This window comes from Oncorhynchus tshawytscha, linkage group LG02 (genome assembly GCF_018296145.1).
Source record: "Oncorhynchus tshawytscha isolate Ot180627B linkage group LG02, Otsh_v2.0, whole genome shotgun sequence".
Lineage (NCBI taxonomy): Eukaryota > Metazoa > Chordata > Actinopteri > Salmoniformes > Salmonidae > Oncorhynchus > Oncorhynchus tshawytscha.
This window is the reverse complement of record NC_056430.1, coordinates 70,625,965-70,643,656: the sequence shown is the minus strand read 5'-3', so window position 1 is coordinate 70,643,656 and position 17,692 is coordinate 70,625,965. Positions and strand designations below refer to the sequence as shown.

At 42.1% G+C, this 17,692-nt stretch overlaps 1 protein-coding gene across 1 annotated transcript; it reads left to right on the top strand.

Annotated features, from left to right (window-relative positions):
• Positions 1-9,745: 9,745 nt before the first annotated feature.
• LOC121840444 (zona pellucida sperm-binding protein 3-like) lies at positions 9,746-13,546 on the top strand. The gene is made up of 9 exons (XM_042303862.1): positions 9,746-10,355; positions 10,529-10,641; positions 10,790-10,890; positions 10,982-11,150; positions 12,616-12,727; positions 12,835-12,923; positions 13,004-13,083; positions 13,275-13,380; positions 13,485-13,546. Exons 1-8 carry the CDS (start codon positions 9,747-9,749, stop codon positions 13,376-13,378), a joined length of 1,377 nt encoding a protein of 458 aa, XP_042159796.1. The 5' UTR covers position 9,746; the 3' UTR covers positions 13,379-13,380; positions 13,485-13,546.
• Positions 13,547-17,692: the final 4,146 nt, after the last annotated feature.

Below are 17,692 nucleotides of genomic sequence, written 5' to 3'. Positions count from 1 at the left end.
TTGAACTCTCTTAATAGATTGTTTAGGTTCAATTGAAAGACCCATCCATTCTAAATAATAGCGGTACGATGTCGATGGAATATGTTGTCTTGCCTAAATGGTCTGCTCGAATAACGTATTGGGAATGGAGTCGTATTTAAAATGCTGAACCATAGACATGTTTACAGTTACTTAAATCTAATGAATTCTAAATAGTGACGAAGAGATAACTACTATAGAGTTGTGCGTTGAATGCACAATAACGTTACTCAAATTGATTTGACCGTTGTTCAGGTGTACTCTTCTCTGTACTTCTGGCAGTACAATTTTGATTGAGAGATGTTGATTGATGTTGTAAGTTCTATTCAAGATCCAACATTTGTGATTAATTGGGTGTGGCTTATTGCACCCATACTACTGCTTCTGCAGTCAGCCAACAATGATTTGCAATTCGTTGAAAGTTGCTGTGGCCTGGGCACGGCCTGAGCGCCTGTTGCTGACATCACTCACAATGCACTTTAGCAGCCAGGCAATGAGGTTGTGACTGAGGGTGACAGAGACAATTGTTTGTGTCATTTAGAGGGAAAATGCGTGCATTATAGCTTTGAGTCACTTTTCAAAAGTTGCTAAAAGTTCCTAATACATTTTTAAAAGTAGCTGAATATCGTCAGGGTAGTCTGAAAAGCTGCTAAAACTAGCAACAAAATTGCTAGGTGGCCATCACTGATTGGTGGCGTACACTGGGCTATATTTGGCTATAAGAGAGGGAGGTCTGAATAGTTGTATGATAAAAGTTTTTTTTTAAATTGATTTTGGTTTGATTGTTCAGATAACACCAGTGAAATTAAACAGGAGGTTAAGGTATACTAACATTAGAATCTGTTTTCATTGTGGGGAACAATGAAAGGTCCGCAAAGTGGATTGCAGGCTGAGTTCATTTATGTTAAAGTGACAGTGTACGTTTATCACAGTTGTGTGTGTCTAAGGGCAGGTATTCCTATCAAGCATTTTTGGGGAGACTATTTGGAGAAAGACTGAATGAGTTACATGAAACTTTGAGGAAATTTAAAACAAATAATTTGAGGGAGTACAATAGTATTATCATAATTATTAGGTTTTGTTTGTAGTAAACGTTTGGGTTTAAGGGGATTTCCATGTTTCCCAGAGACAAGATATCTTAAAGGGGTACACTCACATATGAAATATGACTGTAAAAGGGTGGTATAACCTTTGACCTCTATCATGGCTTTCCCTTGTCGTCTGATCAGCCTCAGGGAAGGGCCATTTGGATAATGAATTTGTGGTCATTTGTGATACTGGTTTTAAGGTAAATTAATTATAATGGAGTTTATAGCTCCTGGGCATAATTATAGTTTGAACCACAGAGGAGAAAGTGGAATTAAGGCAGGTCAAATTATGGGGAGCGGGGAATAAACTCTAGTGAGGAAGAGGAAGAGGTTCAGGATTCTGTTTTAAACATTGTCTGTGAAGGTTTCGAATTGGCTACTATTGATTTAGTATTACAACAGGAACAGAAATCATATTTATCATCGATAATAAATGGGGGAGGATATGGTCCTTTGAGGTTTGGACAGGACATGGTTTAAGCCAATAGGGCAGGAAAATACATGATAAAAAAGTGATCTTATAAGCATTAAAATTATTTATGAAAATAAATAAGTTGCAGTTCTTAGGGATGGTAAATCACTGTAGATAAGGTATCCCACACTATGCAACATATATTAAATTATTGATGTGACTGATTTGAAGGTTAACCCATGTTATTGTCAGATAAAATACAGTGGATTCCCGAAGGAGAGATTTCATTAGCACAGAAAAGAGATATGATATGTTTAGCATCCATTTTGGCTTTATTTGACCATTAGAAGATTTCTATTTAAATAGTAGAAAGTGGACAGGGATATATGACATCTGTGGTGATTCACCACCAGAAAATACTGGACTCTAATCCTGCTAAGATCTGATTTCTTGCTTTGAACTTGTCTGGCACCCCCCTAGAACAGCTTCCAGCTGGTAGAAGAGAGAGAAGGAGTGCTCCGTTAGGATCTTTTGACAATAGAGTTTACATTGATAGCATTGGTGTTCTAGGGGGGGTGCCAGACGAGTTCAAAGCAAGAAATCAGATCTTAGCAGGATTAGAGTATTTTCTGGTGGTCCACTCTCAATAAGAATGTGGACTGGATCAATTATATATATTATAATCAACAGCGCTTCATCAATTACTGTACATATATTATCCGTTGGCGGTAAAGTATTTGAATATGCACAAAAGGGGAGATACATAAATAATGAGTGTGCTTTTAAATGGAGTAATCCCTCCCAAAATTTTCAAACATTTTCTATAATTGTTCATTCACTTTGGAAATGTGGAGTAGATTGTGTACATTGGTAGGATAAAATCCTATGTAATATAATTTTAAACATTTTTCGGCAGTAAAATCTGTAGACTTTGACTTGTAAGGGAGAATGGTTCAACTTGTCACAGGTGTGACAATGAGCCTCCATTGATTATTATGCATGCTTCTACCCTGCTAATTGAATGATTGATCCTGTAATTGGTGCTGGAGAGGATGGCTGCTGTTTCATGGGCTCTTAACCAACCATGCTATTTTTTTCTCTCGCATTTTTCGTAACTTATTTTGTACATAATGTTGCTGCTACCGTCTCTTATGACCGAAAAGAGCTTCTGGAAATCAGAACAGCGATTACTCACCTTGAACTGGGTGAAGAAATTCTCTTTAATGAGTCGGACGAAAGCGATTTACTCCAGACACGCAAACAGGCCCTCATCCCCATCATTCGCACGAGGAAGAGAAGGTAAAGATATTGCGGAAAGAGATAGGGGTGCCTTGTGAGGATGGCTAATCTGCCCTTGCCATCCGTAGTACTGGAAAATAAATTGGATGAGCTAAAAGCACGTATATCCTAGCATCGGGACATTTAATAACTGGGATATCTTATGTTTCACCGAGTCGTGGCTGAACGACAGGCATGAATAGAAGAGTATCTCATGATAAGCTGTAGACCACACTATCTACCTAGAGAGTTTTTATCTGTATTTTTCATAGCTGTCTATATACCACTACAGATCGATGTTGGCACTAAGACTGCACTCAATGAGCTGTATACCACCATAAGCAAACAGGAAAACGCTCATCCAGAAGTGGCGCTCCTAGTGGCCGGAGACTTTAATGCAGGGAAACTTAAATCTGTTTTACCTCATTTCTATCAACATGTTAAATGTACAACCAGAGGGAAAAGAACTCTAGACCACCTTTACTCCACACACAGAAACACGTACAAAGCACTCCCTCACCCCCCATTTGGCAAATCACCCTATCACTCTCATGATTATTTCTCCCCCTTTTCAGGGGAGTAACATTTTTGAAGGCTCCGCTGAGATTGCTGCTCAGATGTTCAGTTTCCACATCCTGGTCGCTGAATTCCGAGCCAGCTAAATCCCCACATAACAACTCGGGCAGGCTGCAGTGAGGAAAGTGTTGCTGTTCGAGGGGAGCTGGAAGTTGGTGGTTAAGTACGTGTCAACTGAGGCCATTGATCGACCATCAGAGACCATCTAATTCAGAGACAACTCCTGCACAGTAAAAGTTCCTCCTGTTCTGTCAACATGACAACCGCCTTGGAAGAACTACAGGAAGAGGTAGTAGGAGAATTGCACACCCGACTAAAGACAAGTTACTAGAGATATGTGATTTCCTTGACATATCAGGCGAACAGAGAAGAGATATTCAAGACAAAACCCCATATCATTGATGAATCACATTATGATGTTCCTTGAAAGAGAGGAAGTTGCAGAGTTAGAAGATGGCGGAATGTCGGAATTGTTGCTACTTAAAGACAAAATGACAGAGATGATCAGTGGCATAGATCAGCCCCAACCCCATGCCAATCTTCAGGGGAGCATGCCGCTCTCACCCAATGCACAGCCCAGCTCATACTGGCACACAGAGTTTAACATTTCTGGTCAGATAGGTGAACCGGGCCAGAAAGAAAAACAGATTTTTTTTCCATCCTTGCCCATCAGATCGAGAATGGACTTAACTTGAGGTAGAAATAGTAGACGCAGTAGTCAGGGCTATTTCTCCAGGCTCACAGCTACGCAGCTACTTGGAAGGTAAACCCCAGCTAACTCTTCCCACACTTAGATGTATCCTGCGTTCCCACTTCCAAGAGAAGAGTGCAACAGAGCTTTACAAACAGCTAGCTCCAGAAGCACAGTATAGCAAGGAGACCCCTCAAAGCTTCCTTATGCGCGTCTTAGATTTGAGGCAGAAAGTACTGTTTGCATCCCAGGAGTCAGAATCAGGGGTTAAGTATGACCCTGCTCTAGTCCAGCGCATGTGTTTACACACAGTCCTTATAGGTCTCCAGAGTGACAGTATCAGGATAGACATGCAGCCTCTCCTGCTAGATAGCGAAACATCAGATGAGGTTTTGCTAGAGAAGCTTAACATTGCTTGTGCTAATGAGATAGAATGATGAAACAAAAAGCGGTTTAATGCCCCACAGCCTGCTACAACTATAAGTGTAGTCCAGTTAGAAGATACGCCATCTGCAAAGTGTCCTGTGAAGGAAGCCAAAGCTAAGATCCCCGCAGAACTGTTAACAGAGTTAGCTGAACGTAAGACAGGTGTAGCTTCTTTAAAAGGTCTCAGTGCAGAGATTGCTCAGATTAAGGAGACATTACAGCAGCCTATGTTTCAGTCACAGCCTTGTGCCTATGCCCCACCCTCAGTTAGGAGGCCAGATAGGGACCATCAAGGGAAGCCCCTTTAAACGGGAAAGGGTTACCGCTGAGGGACGAGTGTTAAACGTAGCTAACAAAAAGTCCCAGAAATGTGCAAATTCACTGTATACAGCGATAACAACCCGTTCAGCTACATTCTGTCTACTGCAAAACTGAACGCAACCACTTCCAGGTGGGTTGCAGACTTGGCTGATTTCCACTTTACAATAAAGTACAGGCCAGGCAGAAAGAACGGTGATGCAGTTGCTTTGTCAAGGATGCCACTGGATGTAGAGTCACTGATGAGAGAATGTTCTGAGGAGCTTCCACCAGACACCATTGCCGCCACGACTCAAGCAGTTGAGGTACAGAAAGAGGCTCTTGTACCTTGGTCACTTTCAGCTGCATCTATGTCAGTATCAGCTGAAGGTGAGACAACCCCTGCAACAACCAGATCGATCCCAAAAGATGGGATAAGAGAAGCACAAGAATCTGATCCTGTCATCTGTCCTGTGCTCAATTTCAAACTGTCTGGTTCCAAACCGCCAGTTAAAGAGCAAAAGGAATCCAGTCCAAAGACAAAATGCCTATTCAGAGAATGGGACAAATTGACAATAGACAGTGATTGCATTCTGTACAGAATCACTACAGCCCGCAAGCAGTTAGTTCTACCAGAGCAGTACAAAGGTAAAGTGATGGAAGAGTTGCACAATAACATGGGACACCAAGGTACTGACCGCACTGTATCACTAGTACGTGACCGCTTCTTCTGGCCATATATGCAATCTTACATTGAGCACTATGTTTACTAAAACTTGTAGCTGTGTCAAGCAGAAAAAGCCAGCCCATGAAACAAGAGCTCCTCTGACAAACATTGTGACAACACAGCCATTTGAACTGGTATGAAAAGACTTCCTTCATCTCGACAGATGCAAAGGGGGATTTGAGTACATCCTCGTAATTGTTGATCATTTTACACGTTTCACTCAAGCCTACGCCACCACATCAAAGTCAGGTAAAACTGCTGCAAATCTCATCTTCAATGACTTTGCCCTGAAGTTTGGGTTCCCGTCTCGCATCCACCATGACCAAGGGGGAGAATTTGAAAATCAGTTGTTCCATCAGTTATTAAAGAAACTCAGTGGCATGGCGGGGTCCAGAACAACACCCTATCACCCGATGGGAAACGGTCAAGTGGAACGCATGAACAGAACATTGTTGCAAATGTTAAAGACACTAATTGAGACACAAAAGTCTAATTGGAAGGAGTCTCTGAACAAACTGGTTTATGCCTATAACTGCACCCGTTGCAAAGTGACTGGCTATTCACCATTTTATCTTCTGTTTGGGAGATCACCCAGGCTTCCAGTTGATATGCTGTTTGGATTGTGCACAGAGGCAGGTTCCAGTAACCAGCGAGACTACGTGGAGAACTGGAAAAGAGGGATGGAAGAAGCATACGCCATTGCAAATGAAAATGCTCAGAAAGCCACTGAAAGAAGTAAGAAATACTATGACACTAAAGTTAGGAGTTCAGTGCTACAGCCTGGCGAGCGAGTTCTGATTAAAAACCTGACACCAAGAGGAGGACCAGGCAAACTCCTTAACTATTGGGAAGATACAATTCACACAGTAGTGAGACAAATGGGTTCAGACCTGCCGATTTATGAATTGAGACCAGAAAAGGGTAGGGGACGCTCCAGGGTCCTGCACAGAAACCTGCTCATGTCCTGTGACCACTTACCTTTGAGACACAACCAGAAAGGACCAAAGTGGACAAAAGTCAGAAAACGAGGAGACATCAGCCTGCATCACAGCCTCTAGATTCTGATGAAGACAGCGGGGATGAATATGACCTTCATTATGAGCCGCTACAGGTTCCCACATCTCCTACAGTACCTGAGGAGAGGAATGCTGAACCAGCGAGAGAGTGGGAACACATGCCCCCAACAGTGAAACAGACAGTTGCAGTGCCAGTCCCTGATACGCTACCAGCACAGCCTCTTGTTGAAAAGCAGCTGGAGGAGACAACAACAGTTAAAGACCTGCCTGCTATGAGGTTATGCACTATATCCCATTACCATATATATGATTGAACATTATCTGCTGTTGGCTTGTGTCAATGTATGTATGCAACATAGCTGACTTGAAACATTGTTAACAGTTTCAGGGCCATGGGCCTGATAACTGCCTGTTCAGGGGCAGAACAACAGAATTGTACCTTGTCAGCTCGGGGGTTTGAACTTGCAACCTTCCGGTTACTAGTCCAACGCTGTCCTACCCTGCCGCCCCATGATGGAAAAATACAGAAGACAGAACCTGTGCAATGAGTTGGGGGGGGCGCATTCAGAGCGTGGGGTTGCAGAACAAGCGGTCTTTTGTTAGATAACAGGAGCCAGGTGCGAGATAACGGTATCGAGCATGAGCGCATGGATGTTTTTCACAGCAACAGTTACATCAACAGAAGCCCCAAGAGGCGGGGACCCGCCTGAGCGCCTGCAATAGGCTGAGCAAGTTTAAACCACACCCAGCCTCTACTGTGATAGGCCAACAGACGGGTTGGAACTATGTCTATCACAGTATAAAGAATACTGTTTACATACATCCTGTCAGTTCTCTGTTTGCCCTGCGTGGTGGGACAGAGAGCCCGTATATACGAAAATTGCATTTATCACTTATTGCTTAGCTAATAAAAAATACATAGTATACAATCGGTGACTCATTGTCATATTTATCCTGATACCAGATTCGAATTGACGCAACTCTAACACTGCTGAGGAGATGAACTTGCCTGATGAAAATTTGCCTGATGATCATCCACCAAGGGCCTTTCCTTCATTAACTGATGCTGCTGAACCTGAGGAACCAGCCTACCAGCTGCCACAAAGAGAGAGACACCCTCCAAGACCTCCATCACCTATGATCAGCTTGGTATCCCTTCCTGCTACAGTATCCAGCCACAGTTGTTCCCTGTCTACTCTGCACCAGGACTGGTTCCATGGCTGCCATCACTACAGCAATGTTACTTTCAGCCACTTTACATGTATGGGCTTCAGCAAACATGAGGCTACAGAGTTGACATGTTTGACCATGGACTACTGACTGATTTCCCAGACTGTCACAAGAGACAATTTGCAGACTATTCATATAGATCATTAAAATGTATGGAATGTTGATCAATAGTATGAGAAAAGACTGCTTATGTTATACAGCTGGTCAACATATATGGACTGTGAATATAACTTGTTAGTTATATTTGAACTGTGGCCCTTGACCTCTGCTCAAGTACTACCGTACAGAAGAGGATTTTCAAGGTCCAGTGCATACAGACTGTTGAAGAAGACAATGTTGGTAATGTTGGGACATTTATTTTGTCGGGGAGAGTGTGACAGGTTAAAGGAAATACGCTCATCCATAAGTGGCGCTCCTAGTGGCCGGGGACTTTAATGTAGGGAAAATTAAATCCGTTTTACCTCATTTCTCTCAACATGTTAAACGTGCAACCAGAGGGAAAAGAACTCTAGACCACCTTTACTCCACACACAGAAACACGTACAAAGCACTCCCTCGCCCCCCATTTGGCAAATCTGACAATCATTCTAAATTAAAGCAGGAAGCACCAGTGACTCGGTCAAAAAAAAAGTGGTCAGATGAAGCAGATGCTAAGCTACAGGACTGTTTTGCTAGCACAGACTGGAATATGTTCCGGGATTCTTCCGATGACATTGAGGAGTACACCACATCAGTCACCGGCTTCATCAATAAGTGAATCGATGACGTAGTCCCCACAGTGACCGTACGTACATACACCAATCAGAAGCGATGGATTACAGGCAACAGCCACACTGAGCTAAAGGGTAGAGCTGCCGCTTTCGAGTAGCGGTACTCTAACCTGGAAGTTAAGATTTCATGGTGAAACATCTCGCTCCTTGTTCTCTCTGTGACGCAACATTGTATCTGTCCCATTATGGTGTCTGTGAGAGCACGGGCAGCAACATTGAGGCCATCTCATCTCCATTTTGAAGTAGCCCATTTTCTTATTCTACTACTTCTTTGAGTTGGTCAACAAACTGAAAGGGTGCATACTGCCACCTGAAGTGTATTATTTGAAAAGGTATAAAACCAAGGTTGGTGATTTACTGCTACCAACAGTTGGGTCGATCCACAAAATGAGTGCCTTTTGCTTCTCTTTGATATTTTAAGTAGGGTCAAAATTGTGCACCGATATTGCATTTTAAAAGCCTGTTATATTAATTGAAGTGCCCTTAAATATATACCACATGGATTATTCAATAAGCAGATTTTTAATATGAATAATGCCTTGCTAAAGTGCCAAAATGACTAATTTTGACATGTGACTGCACACCCTCTGACTTCTATGGAAGATTTTAACCCTACTTAATACCAACATTTCCCCAAGAGTCCACCATCATTGTAAAGCCCTAGTTATTTTATTGCTTTGTTATTTTTCTGCTTTGACAAAATCATTTCTGAAGATTATTAGTTTAATGTGATTAATTTGCGTCTGTCCCTAATTTTAAGGTCAACTCTGAACTGAGCTCTCGTTTTCATGTGGTGAAACAATTTATTTAAAAAAAAGTATTTCAGAAGAAATATTTAACAACTTATAGTCAAACTATAGTATTAAAGCAGGTGGGCTGGTTCTACTCTTTTGGCCCATTTTGTGGTGAAAATGTCAGTGGGTCAAATGTAACGTCAACCCTGTTACCCATAGATAGACAGGCTAGAAAGGTTTCAACAATTAAACCTTTTATTGTGAATCTTACTTTCAATTGCCCCTCCCTGTTGAACATAATAAACGTTCATTCCCCGTCAGAAGGCGATTTATATCTGCTTTAAAATGAAACTGTGATCATATAACTTTTGAAAAACTGGGCCCTGGTGACTGCTGATTGGTTGATTCTGCTACTGATTAAAGTCATCACCAGGTGTTGCAATTACTTGGGTGCTGTAGCTAGTATATAAAACACACAAGCAAATGGTGGTTCTCTCATACACCTTTTTACTGCTCTGGATTATTGAGAGAGATTTGGTGGTGAATGGCAAGATGGTGGTGAAATTGATGCTTTTGCTCATGAGTTACTACTCTGCTTATGGTTTGCCAGGTAAGGGCTTCCCTTTAGCTGTTGATGATGGGAATGACACTGAGTTTGTGTGGGACGAGATGTTGAGGTTTGATGACAACTCTGAACCCAAGGTCAGATCTCGTTCCCAAATCGTGGCCACTCCCATGTTGGAGCATTCTCATAAACCAGACTATCTGAAGCTACCAGAATACATCCCTATTCGTGCTTCTGAGGACCAAGCGAATGTCTTCAAGCCTGAAGGGAAGTTCAGGCCGCTGCCACTCTCAGTCAAGCACATCCTGCTGCCCACCGCCTCTCCACCCACCACTCCTCCAGTTCACTCTAAGAAGGTTGAGGTCCTGTGCCACCTCGACAGGATTTATGTGAGAATCAGAAAGGACGCCTTCACCAACCCCGACGCCTGCAAGTACCTCAAACTCCACAAATGCAAAGTCAACCAATCCACCGCGGAACACTACTACATGCTCTACAACATCAAAAGCTGTAGCTTCCATAGAAAGGTTGGCTACCAATGCCATCAGAAATACAATCCCCTGTCACTCAGACATCAAATGTATGCCCTGAGTGATCCAGTCAAATTGCAATGGTCTGAAGGGATTATATTTCCATGGCTGTAATGATTGAGTATGTTCAGATGTATTGGTGGTTTTTAGAGTTGTTTCTCCTATTCCAGTGTACCGCTGACTATATTTCCTACTCCAACGTGCTGAAGTACGAGCCAGAGGCCATAGGCGGTATTGTGAGGGAGTTGCCATTCTCTGTTCACATCGAATGCCGCTACAATCGGTGAACCACCACTTCATCATGATTTCACATTTGGTGGCTACGTTCCAATGTCCACATTAGCATATCCTATACATGGCTCCATACTAGGTAGTATGCTAGTCTGGATACTATTTGAGTGTCTGACTGCACTAATGGCCATTTTCTACAGGATCCACCACTCTTACAAGTTTGGCTTTCATCCTCGTTTGGCGGGAAAAGTCTTCAAGGCCCTTAGATCCAAGGTTGGCGTCACCCTCACATCTTATGATGGTGAGTTGACTTGACAGATGTCACCTAAATCTGAATGCACTTGCAGTATTGTTTTCTATTAAAGAACCTTAACTCTATCCTTTCTCTTCAGAATCATGGAACAAGCTCACTGGAAATACAACCTATATCATTGGACAACCAATGTACTTTGAGGCCAAAGTTCCCACTATTTCTTTGCATCGGCGGGTGTATATTAACAACTGTTATGTGACTGCTAGCCCCAACTCCACTCTCAAATACACTGTGGTCGACAACTATGGGTAAAACTACTTTGTTACAGAACTACAATTTATCTTGGCCTGGTTTTGTTTTGTTCATGGTAGTTAATTTATTGCTTGTTAATTGGCTAGATTCCACAGCTGGGCAGTTTTACACAGGCAGCCTAATTCTATTTTGTCCACTAATTGCTTGAAAGACCAATCACATCAAGTCTTTAAACGTATCTGATTGGTCAAATTGACATTTGATGTGGGAGTACAGAGCTTAGCATGTCTCCCAAGGCTAAAGAAATTTTGGTTTGGGAAAATGGATTATTTTCAAGAGTCCGGTAATTGGTTAAGGGAAGAGGATTGGAGGGAAAGAGGTTGGGTTTGAATTTGACTCTAGCAATAACAGGGAAAGGGGTAGGTCGAGGAAGACTGTCAAGTTGAAAGTGGGCCAGATGCCAGTTTGAGTTATGGAGGTGAAATTGAAGGGGTAAAGGTTTGTGATGCTGGACATGGTTATGATGATGATGCATTTTGGTCCAGTGGGACTGAGATTTTTGAAGAGGATGGAACCAGGTCTTTTGGCTGATCCAGGGGTGGAAAAGAGGGTGTGCTTTTGAGTCGGTGGACTGGACTTGTTTGTTTAGCTCAGAGGGAGCAGTTAACTAGTATAGTCTTGCTTTGCGCACCATTTGAAGGGAGTGATTTCTGGGGTGGCGCAATGGAAGTTGAAGATTCCTGTCAAGTTTGGTGCGACGCAGACCCAGTGGCGACAGTGTCACTGTCAGCCCTTTTGATTTGAGTCAGTCTTTACCTGACAAGATCATGTTAGGATGTATCAGTTATCCTGTTGGAGCTTTTGTGGTGAATCCACTGCTCTGTTTCAGCTGCAACATTTATGGTCATGTCACAATGTGTAGGAGGGAGATTCCAAAATGTGGATGTGTAGAAGGGCATGGGATAGAGGGTTGTGTAGTTTCGTTGGATAAAGTGGTCGACTGTAGGGTGCACATGTTGCTGGGGATCAGAAGTGTCCGGTGGCTAGTCAGAGAAGTGCTGAGGGAGGGTAGTACAGAATGGGTCAAGGGTGAGCAATTCTGAGGATTCCTGTGACTGGGATGTCTGACAGCACAGAGGGATAGGCCAATGACTGACATGTATGCTTCAGTAAGGTACAGAGGACAAGCACAGCGTGTGTAGCATGGTAGTGTCCTGTCCTCTCAGCCCATTGGCCTGGGGAAGGATCAGATGAGGTTAAAGTAGGGTAATATTCAGTGTATTTTTGGTTCCCATTTTGTATCAGTGTCATGGGCCTATAATTCAGTTGGGGGTGGTAATGCAATATATGGGATGCCAAGTGTTAAACCTCAACCAAGAGAGAAATCAGAACGGTCTGCCTGTGTAAACAGCCCTAGTGTCTTTTGTAACTCAGTCCCTAGTTTACAAGGCGAGCATAAGAACCAGCGAGTGAACCTTGTCCCAAATTGGAGTGTTAAGTACACGACCTTCTCTTCACTAGATGCATGGTGGATGGCAAGAATACTGTCCAGTCAAAGTTCCTGTCACACACAACCAACAATGCTTTGAGGTTCACTGTCGGAGCTTTCATCTTCCAGGGCCTGGACAATCAGGTCTGACTCGTGTGAATCTCCAAACAACTAATCATGATGGTTTGCTTCTTTAATACTATAGGCCTACAGTAATGCACCTTAAAGTACGTACATGTATTTTCTTCCAGAAACTCCACTTGCACTGTGAAATAACTACAGGGAATGTCACTCCAACTCCAAGTTTCAAATCCTGCAACTATGACACAAAGACTAAAAAGTAGGTTCACCTGAGTGATTGACTTGAGTTCTGAGGGACTCCTTGCTATGAGGGTTAACTAATATTTGTGATTGTCCTAGGTGGGTGGAACTGTGTGGTGAAGCTGCTGTTTGCTCATGCTGTGCCGGCTCTTGCCCTTCTCCTTCTCTACAACCCTCCGGTGAGCATATAGGCCCGGTTCATGACCAGTCTTGCCTCATTGTCACCAACCCTTTCATCTGAGCGCATTAGAGAATGGGGAATGGGAAGCCATTTTGAAGACTTAATGTGGGCTTTCATACCACCATTTTACATTATGGTTTGACTGTAATCTGTGGAAAATGCAATACTTATCTAATAACGCTCTCATAGCTCACGCACAAACTGTGACCAGTCATTTTACGACGATGGCCCATGACGACCATGCTAAGAATAAAACATGGAGCATGGAAACCTTCAATGATGGGGCGTACTGAAGGTACTCAGTCCCTCTGCTTAATTCTTAAGAATGTTTAATTCTTATGTTAATATATTATGAGCACAAATTTCTGAAAATAATAGCTTTCTCCCTCATTGTTTTAGCTGCTGTTGGGGGAGTTTGAGCAGTGGACCGTTCTTTTGATAAAATAAACTTTTTAAACTATCATGTGTATTGAGTTCCTTCAAAATGGCTGCAGAGGTACAGGCAGAACTAGGTTGAAATATTAAAGTTGATTACTTTAAGACATACATATTGGGGATGTTTTATTTGAAGTAGTAGTCACAAGACCACAGATGTCTAAATTGAGGGAGTGTGCAGAATTTTGTTAATTTTACTACCATAAACTGCTGCACATTTGAGAACTGGGCATTGTCTAACTGGCCTCACAACTGCAGACCATGAGTAACTATACCAGCCCGGGACCTTAACATCCAGCTTCTTCACCTGTAGGCTCATCGGAGACCAGTGTTATAGGAATTAAATTCCTGTTTTAATGCCCAATTAAAATCAAACACTCTGTCAATTCATAAGGATTTGTTTGACCCTTATTTGTATAAAATGGACAGAGCCCAGTCTTAAAGTCAACCAGCAGCTTTTATTCACTAGTACTCCCAGTACAAATTTTAACACAGGTTATAAACTGAAAATGTCATTAGTTTTAGTACCAGCCTGTGTCATCTCCGCTCTAGTACAATGGCTGTATGGTTCTCACATGTGTCTCCCTATTAAGATAATATATGACCGAGCCAAGGTCAGCTTGTGTAGATAAGCCTTCTAGCCAGTCTGGCTATGAGTTAATTAATTTCTACCATGGTACAGACAGTCATTGTTCTAATTCATATTTACACACATTCAGTACTAGGATTAAAAAGAAAATTCATACATATACCGTAACATAGTATTCTGATTAGTCAGTCCTGATTGAAATGTAAACATAATTAGTCATCATTGACAAAAATTCCCTCAACATATCCACCCTTTGATTAAATATTATACATCCAAACATGTAATTGTATTGTCAAATTAAAAAACCTATTTTGATTTTAATTAGAAATATTTGTCATCAAAACATCACCTAAACATAACCCACTACTTGCATTCGCACTGACTGTTTCTTAGGCCTACATCAGAATCATAACTCTTATCAGGATTTTCGTTACAATCTTCATAAAACAAGTTTAATATTGAAACAAGATACAACCTAACCTCCCTAAATATCAAACACAAGTTCCCCGCAAATGAAGGATCCAGATTCATCTACTTGTTCTGTAGACATGCATTCAGCACTCCACGGGTAAGAACCTGGAATCCCCTGGTACCTCACCATCTATTGTCATCGATTTCTCCAGAGTCCTGGAAATAAGGCCTCGTACACAGGGAATTAGACAACAGCCCCATCAAACTAAAACAGTCACACAGGTGAATGTAGCCCATAATACAGTGATCATAATATTTTTCCATTTTCCGAACGTACTATCAAACCAATTAGTCATAAGTATCCACCCCAGAGTTTTCTGCCAAACCGTGAGCCAGGGTGGTCAAACCAGCTGAGGCTTCGGTCACTGATTCGTCCGGAGCTGTGTTATTTGGGATGTAAACACAAACATGGTCCCGAAAATCACGCATACTCCTCCCTTTTCAGCCAATAACATATCTAATGCAATTCTATTCTGCCAAGCCATCAGGCTGGTTGCTTCAGTCTGTTCTGCAAAACCTTTAATAGCATCTCTGGTATAATTGATAAAGCGCTGTTGACTATAATAAATATAATTAATCCAGTCACCCTCCAGCTCTCATTGGGTGAGACTTTGACACATTTGTCATAAAAACGGTTGAGTGTATCACAGTCCGGTAGCGGAACTTCAGCCGAGAGGTTTTTGTCGACAGAGATGTCTTCCATATCCTCCTGAATTATCTCTCCTGGATGGTGGTTCTTCTGTAAACGTCTTCTGAAGAATGTAATGGAGAAATGAACAAAAGAGATGAGGGAGTATGTGTTCCATAGGTACCAGGTGTAGTCGCTCTCCGAGTCTATGATATTATTGACATGCTCCTACTGCTGGTCATCCTTTGATGATTCGCTGAGAATCGGTGTCTCTTCCTGGTTTGTGTTATATTGTTCTCTGAGATGTTGCTGGTCGTCTGACTTTCTGAGGTTAGGTGGTACTTTTACTTCCTGATGTGTGTTAGACGGCTGGTCTGTGAGATACTCTTGCTGGTTCCCCTCTGATGATGTACTGAAGATGGGTGGCACCTCCTGCTCTGCTTCCTGGTCTGTTTTAGATTGCTGCTGGTCGACCTGAGACTCTTCCTGACGCTCTGGTGATGTCTGTTGGTCACTATTGCAACTACCAGTCTGGACCTCTTGTGGCCACTGTTGATTGACATTCGTCATGTCCTTGTCCAAGTGGTACAGCTTCTTGTCATTGTGAAATGCCTCTGTGTCCGAAGCATGCTGCTCTTGGTCGTTTCCTTGTGAAAGGGTTAATGATAGCCTGAGGTCAATGGTAGACTGTTCCTTGTCCTCTGGTGAGAGGTTTTGCTCTTTCTTAGGTACATCTTGGTGTACTTGTGAAAGCTTATGGTCAATGTGAGATCCCTCCTCTTTCTCTTCATCTTTCTTCTCTTTGTTCTCTTCAGAATGTTTCTGTTCGATAAGAGTCTCTTCCAAGCCCTTTTTATAATGGTTCTGGTTGATTTGATAGACCTGTTTTACTTCAAGTTGTAAGGGTTTTGGTCGATGGGCCCTTCCTCTTGGGTTACCAGTGGTGACACTTCCTGTTCCAGCTTTGCCCTCTCCCTCAGCAGCCAATCTTCACGCTCCTGCATGCCCATTATGTGATCATCCTGCTCCTGAACCTGTCCTGTTCTGTCCTCTCTGGGGATGGGATACAGTAGACTAACTGCCAGCACAAACACCCAAAGAACGGTATCTTGCATCCTTAACATTGTCTCTGTGGAGTAGAATAAGACAAGGATTTACATTTTGCTATCTACACAACCTACTCCACATTTTCAAAGTGAATTACAGAACATTTTCCAAATAATTATACATGTATTTTTTTTAAACACCCCAAGCACATTTGGCAGCCATTACAGCTATGAATTGTTTTGAATAAGATTCTACCAACTTTAAACAACTCCTAGGGCAGCGTTTACCAAACTAGGGGTGCACGTTTTGGTTTTTGCCCTAGTGCTACCTAAACAGCTGCTTCAAATAATCAAAGCTTGATGATTAAATAGATTTTTTGAATCAGCTGTATAATGCTGAGACAAAATCCAAAATGTGCACCCCTTGGGGTCCCCAGGACCGAGTTTGGGAAAAGCTGTCTTAGGGCAACATTTATCCATTGTTTTGTCAAAATTGCTCAAGCTCAGTAAATTGAGTTGTAATTAATTGATGGACAGCAATATTCATACCGTGTCTCTGAAATGTAAGTCAGGACTGAGGCTGGAACACTCAACACCTCTTGGAAAGCTATTCTGGTGTGTCTTTTGCATAGAAAATTGTGTAATTGCCCCACTGAAAGATACAACTCTATCCCAGGGGTTTCAGAAGACTGAGATGTGTATTCCTCTAACTTTTTACCTGGGTTTTGCTCCTTTCATATTTCTTTTGATCCTGACAAACTCCCCAGCCCCTGCCGGTGGCAAGCATACACATAACATGATGCTGCCACCACAAAAATGTCAAATACAATGGCACACAGAGGCAGATCTGACTCGTTATCTCAATGTCAATGACATCAGCATGCTTTTATATCCTAGTGTCAACATTATTTTTATATACATATATTATCCGTTGACCGGTAAAGCATTTGAATATGCACAAAAGGGGAGATACATGAGTGTGCTTTTAAATGGAGTAATCCCTCCCAAAATGTGGAAAATGTTCTATAATTGTTCGTTCACTTTGGAAATGTGGAGTAGATTGTGTACATTGGTAGGATAAAATCCTATGTAATATAATTTAAAAATATATTTTGGCAGTAAACTCTGAAGACTTTGACTTGTAAGGGAGAATGGTTCAACTTGTCACAGGTGTGACAATGAGCCTCCATTGATTATTATGCATGCTTCTACCCTGCTAATTGAATGATTGATCCTGTAATTGGTGCTGGAGAGGATGGCTGCCGTTTCATGGGCTCTTAACCAAACATGCAATTTTTTTTTCTCACGCATTTTTCGTAACTTATTTTGTACATAATGTTGCTGCTACCGTCTCTTATGACCGAAAAGAGCTTCTAGAAACCAGAACAGCGATTACTCACCTTGAACTGGGTGAAGAATTTCTCTTTAATGAGTCGGA

Coding starts and splice junctions, on each gene's coding strand:
- LOC121840444 (XM_042303862.1), top strand. CDS start 9,747: ATGGTGGTTCTCTCATACACCTTTTTACTGCTCTGGATTATTGAGAGA. Junction 12,924..13,003: donor TATGACACAAAGACTAAAAA/GTAGGTTCACCT, acceptor TGATTGTCCTAG/GTGGGTGGAACTGTGTGGTG. Junction 13,084..13,274: donor TCCTTCTCTACAACCCTCCG/GTGAGCATATAG, acceptor ACGCTCTCATAG/CTCACGCACAAACTGTGACC.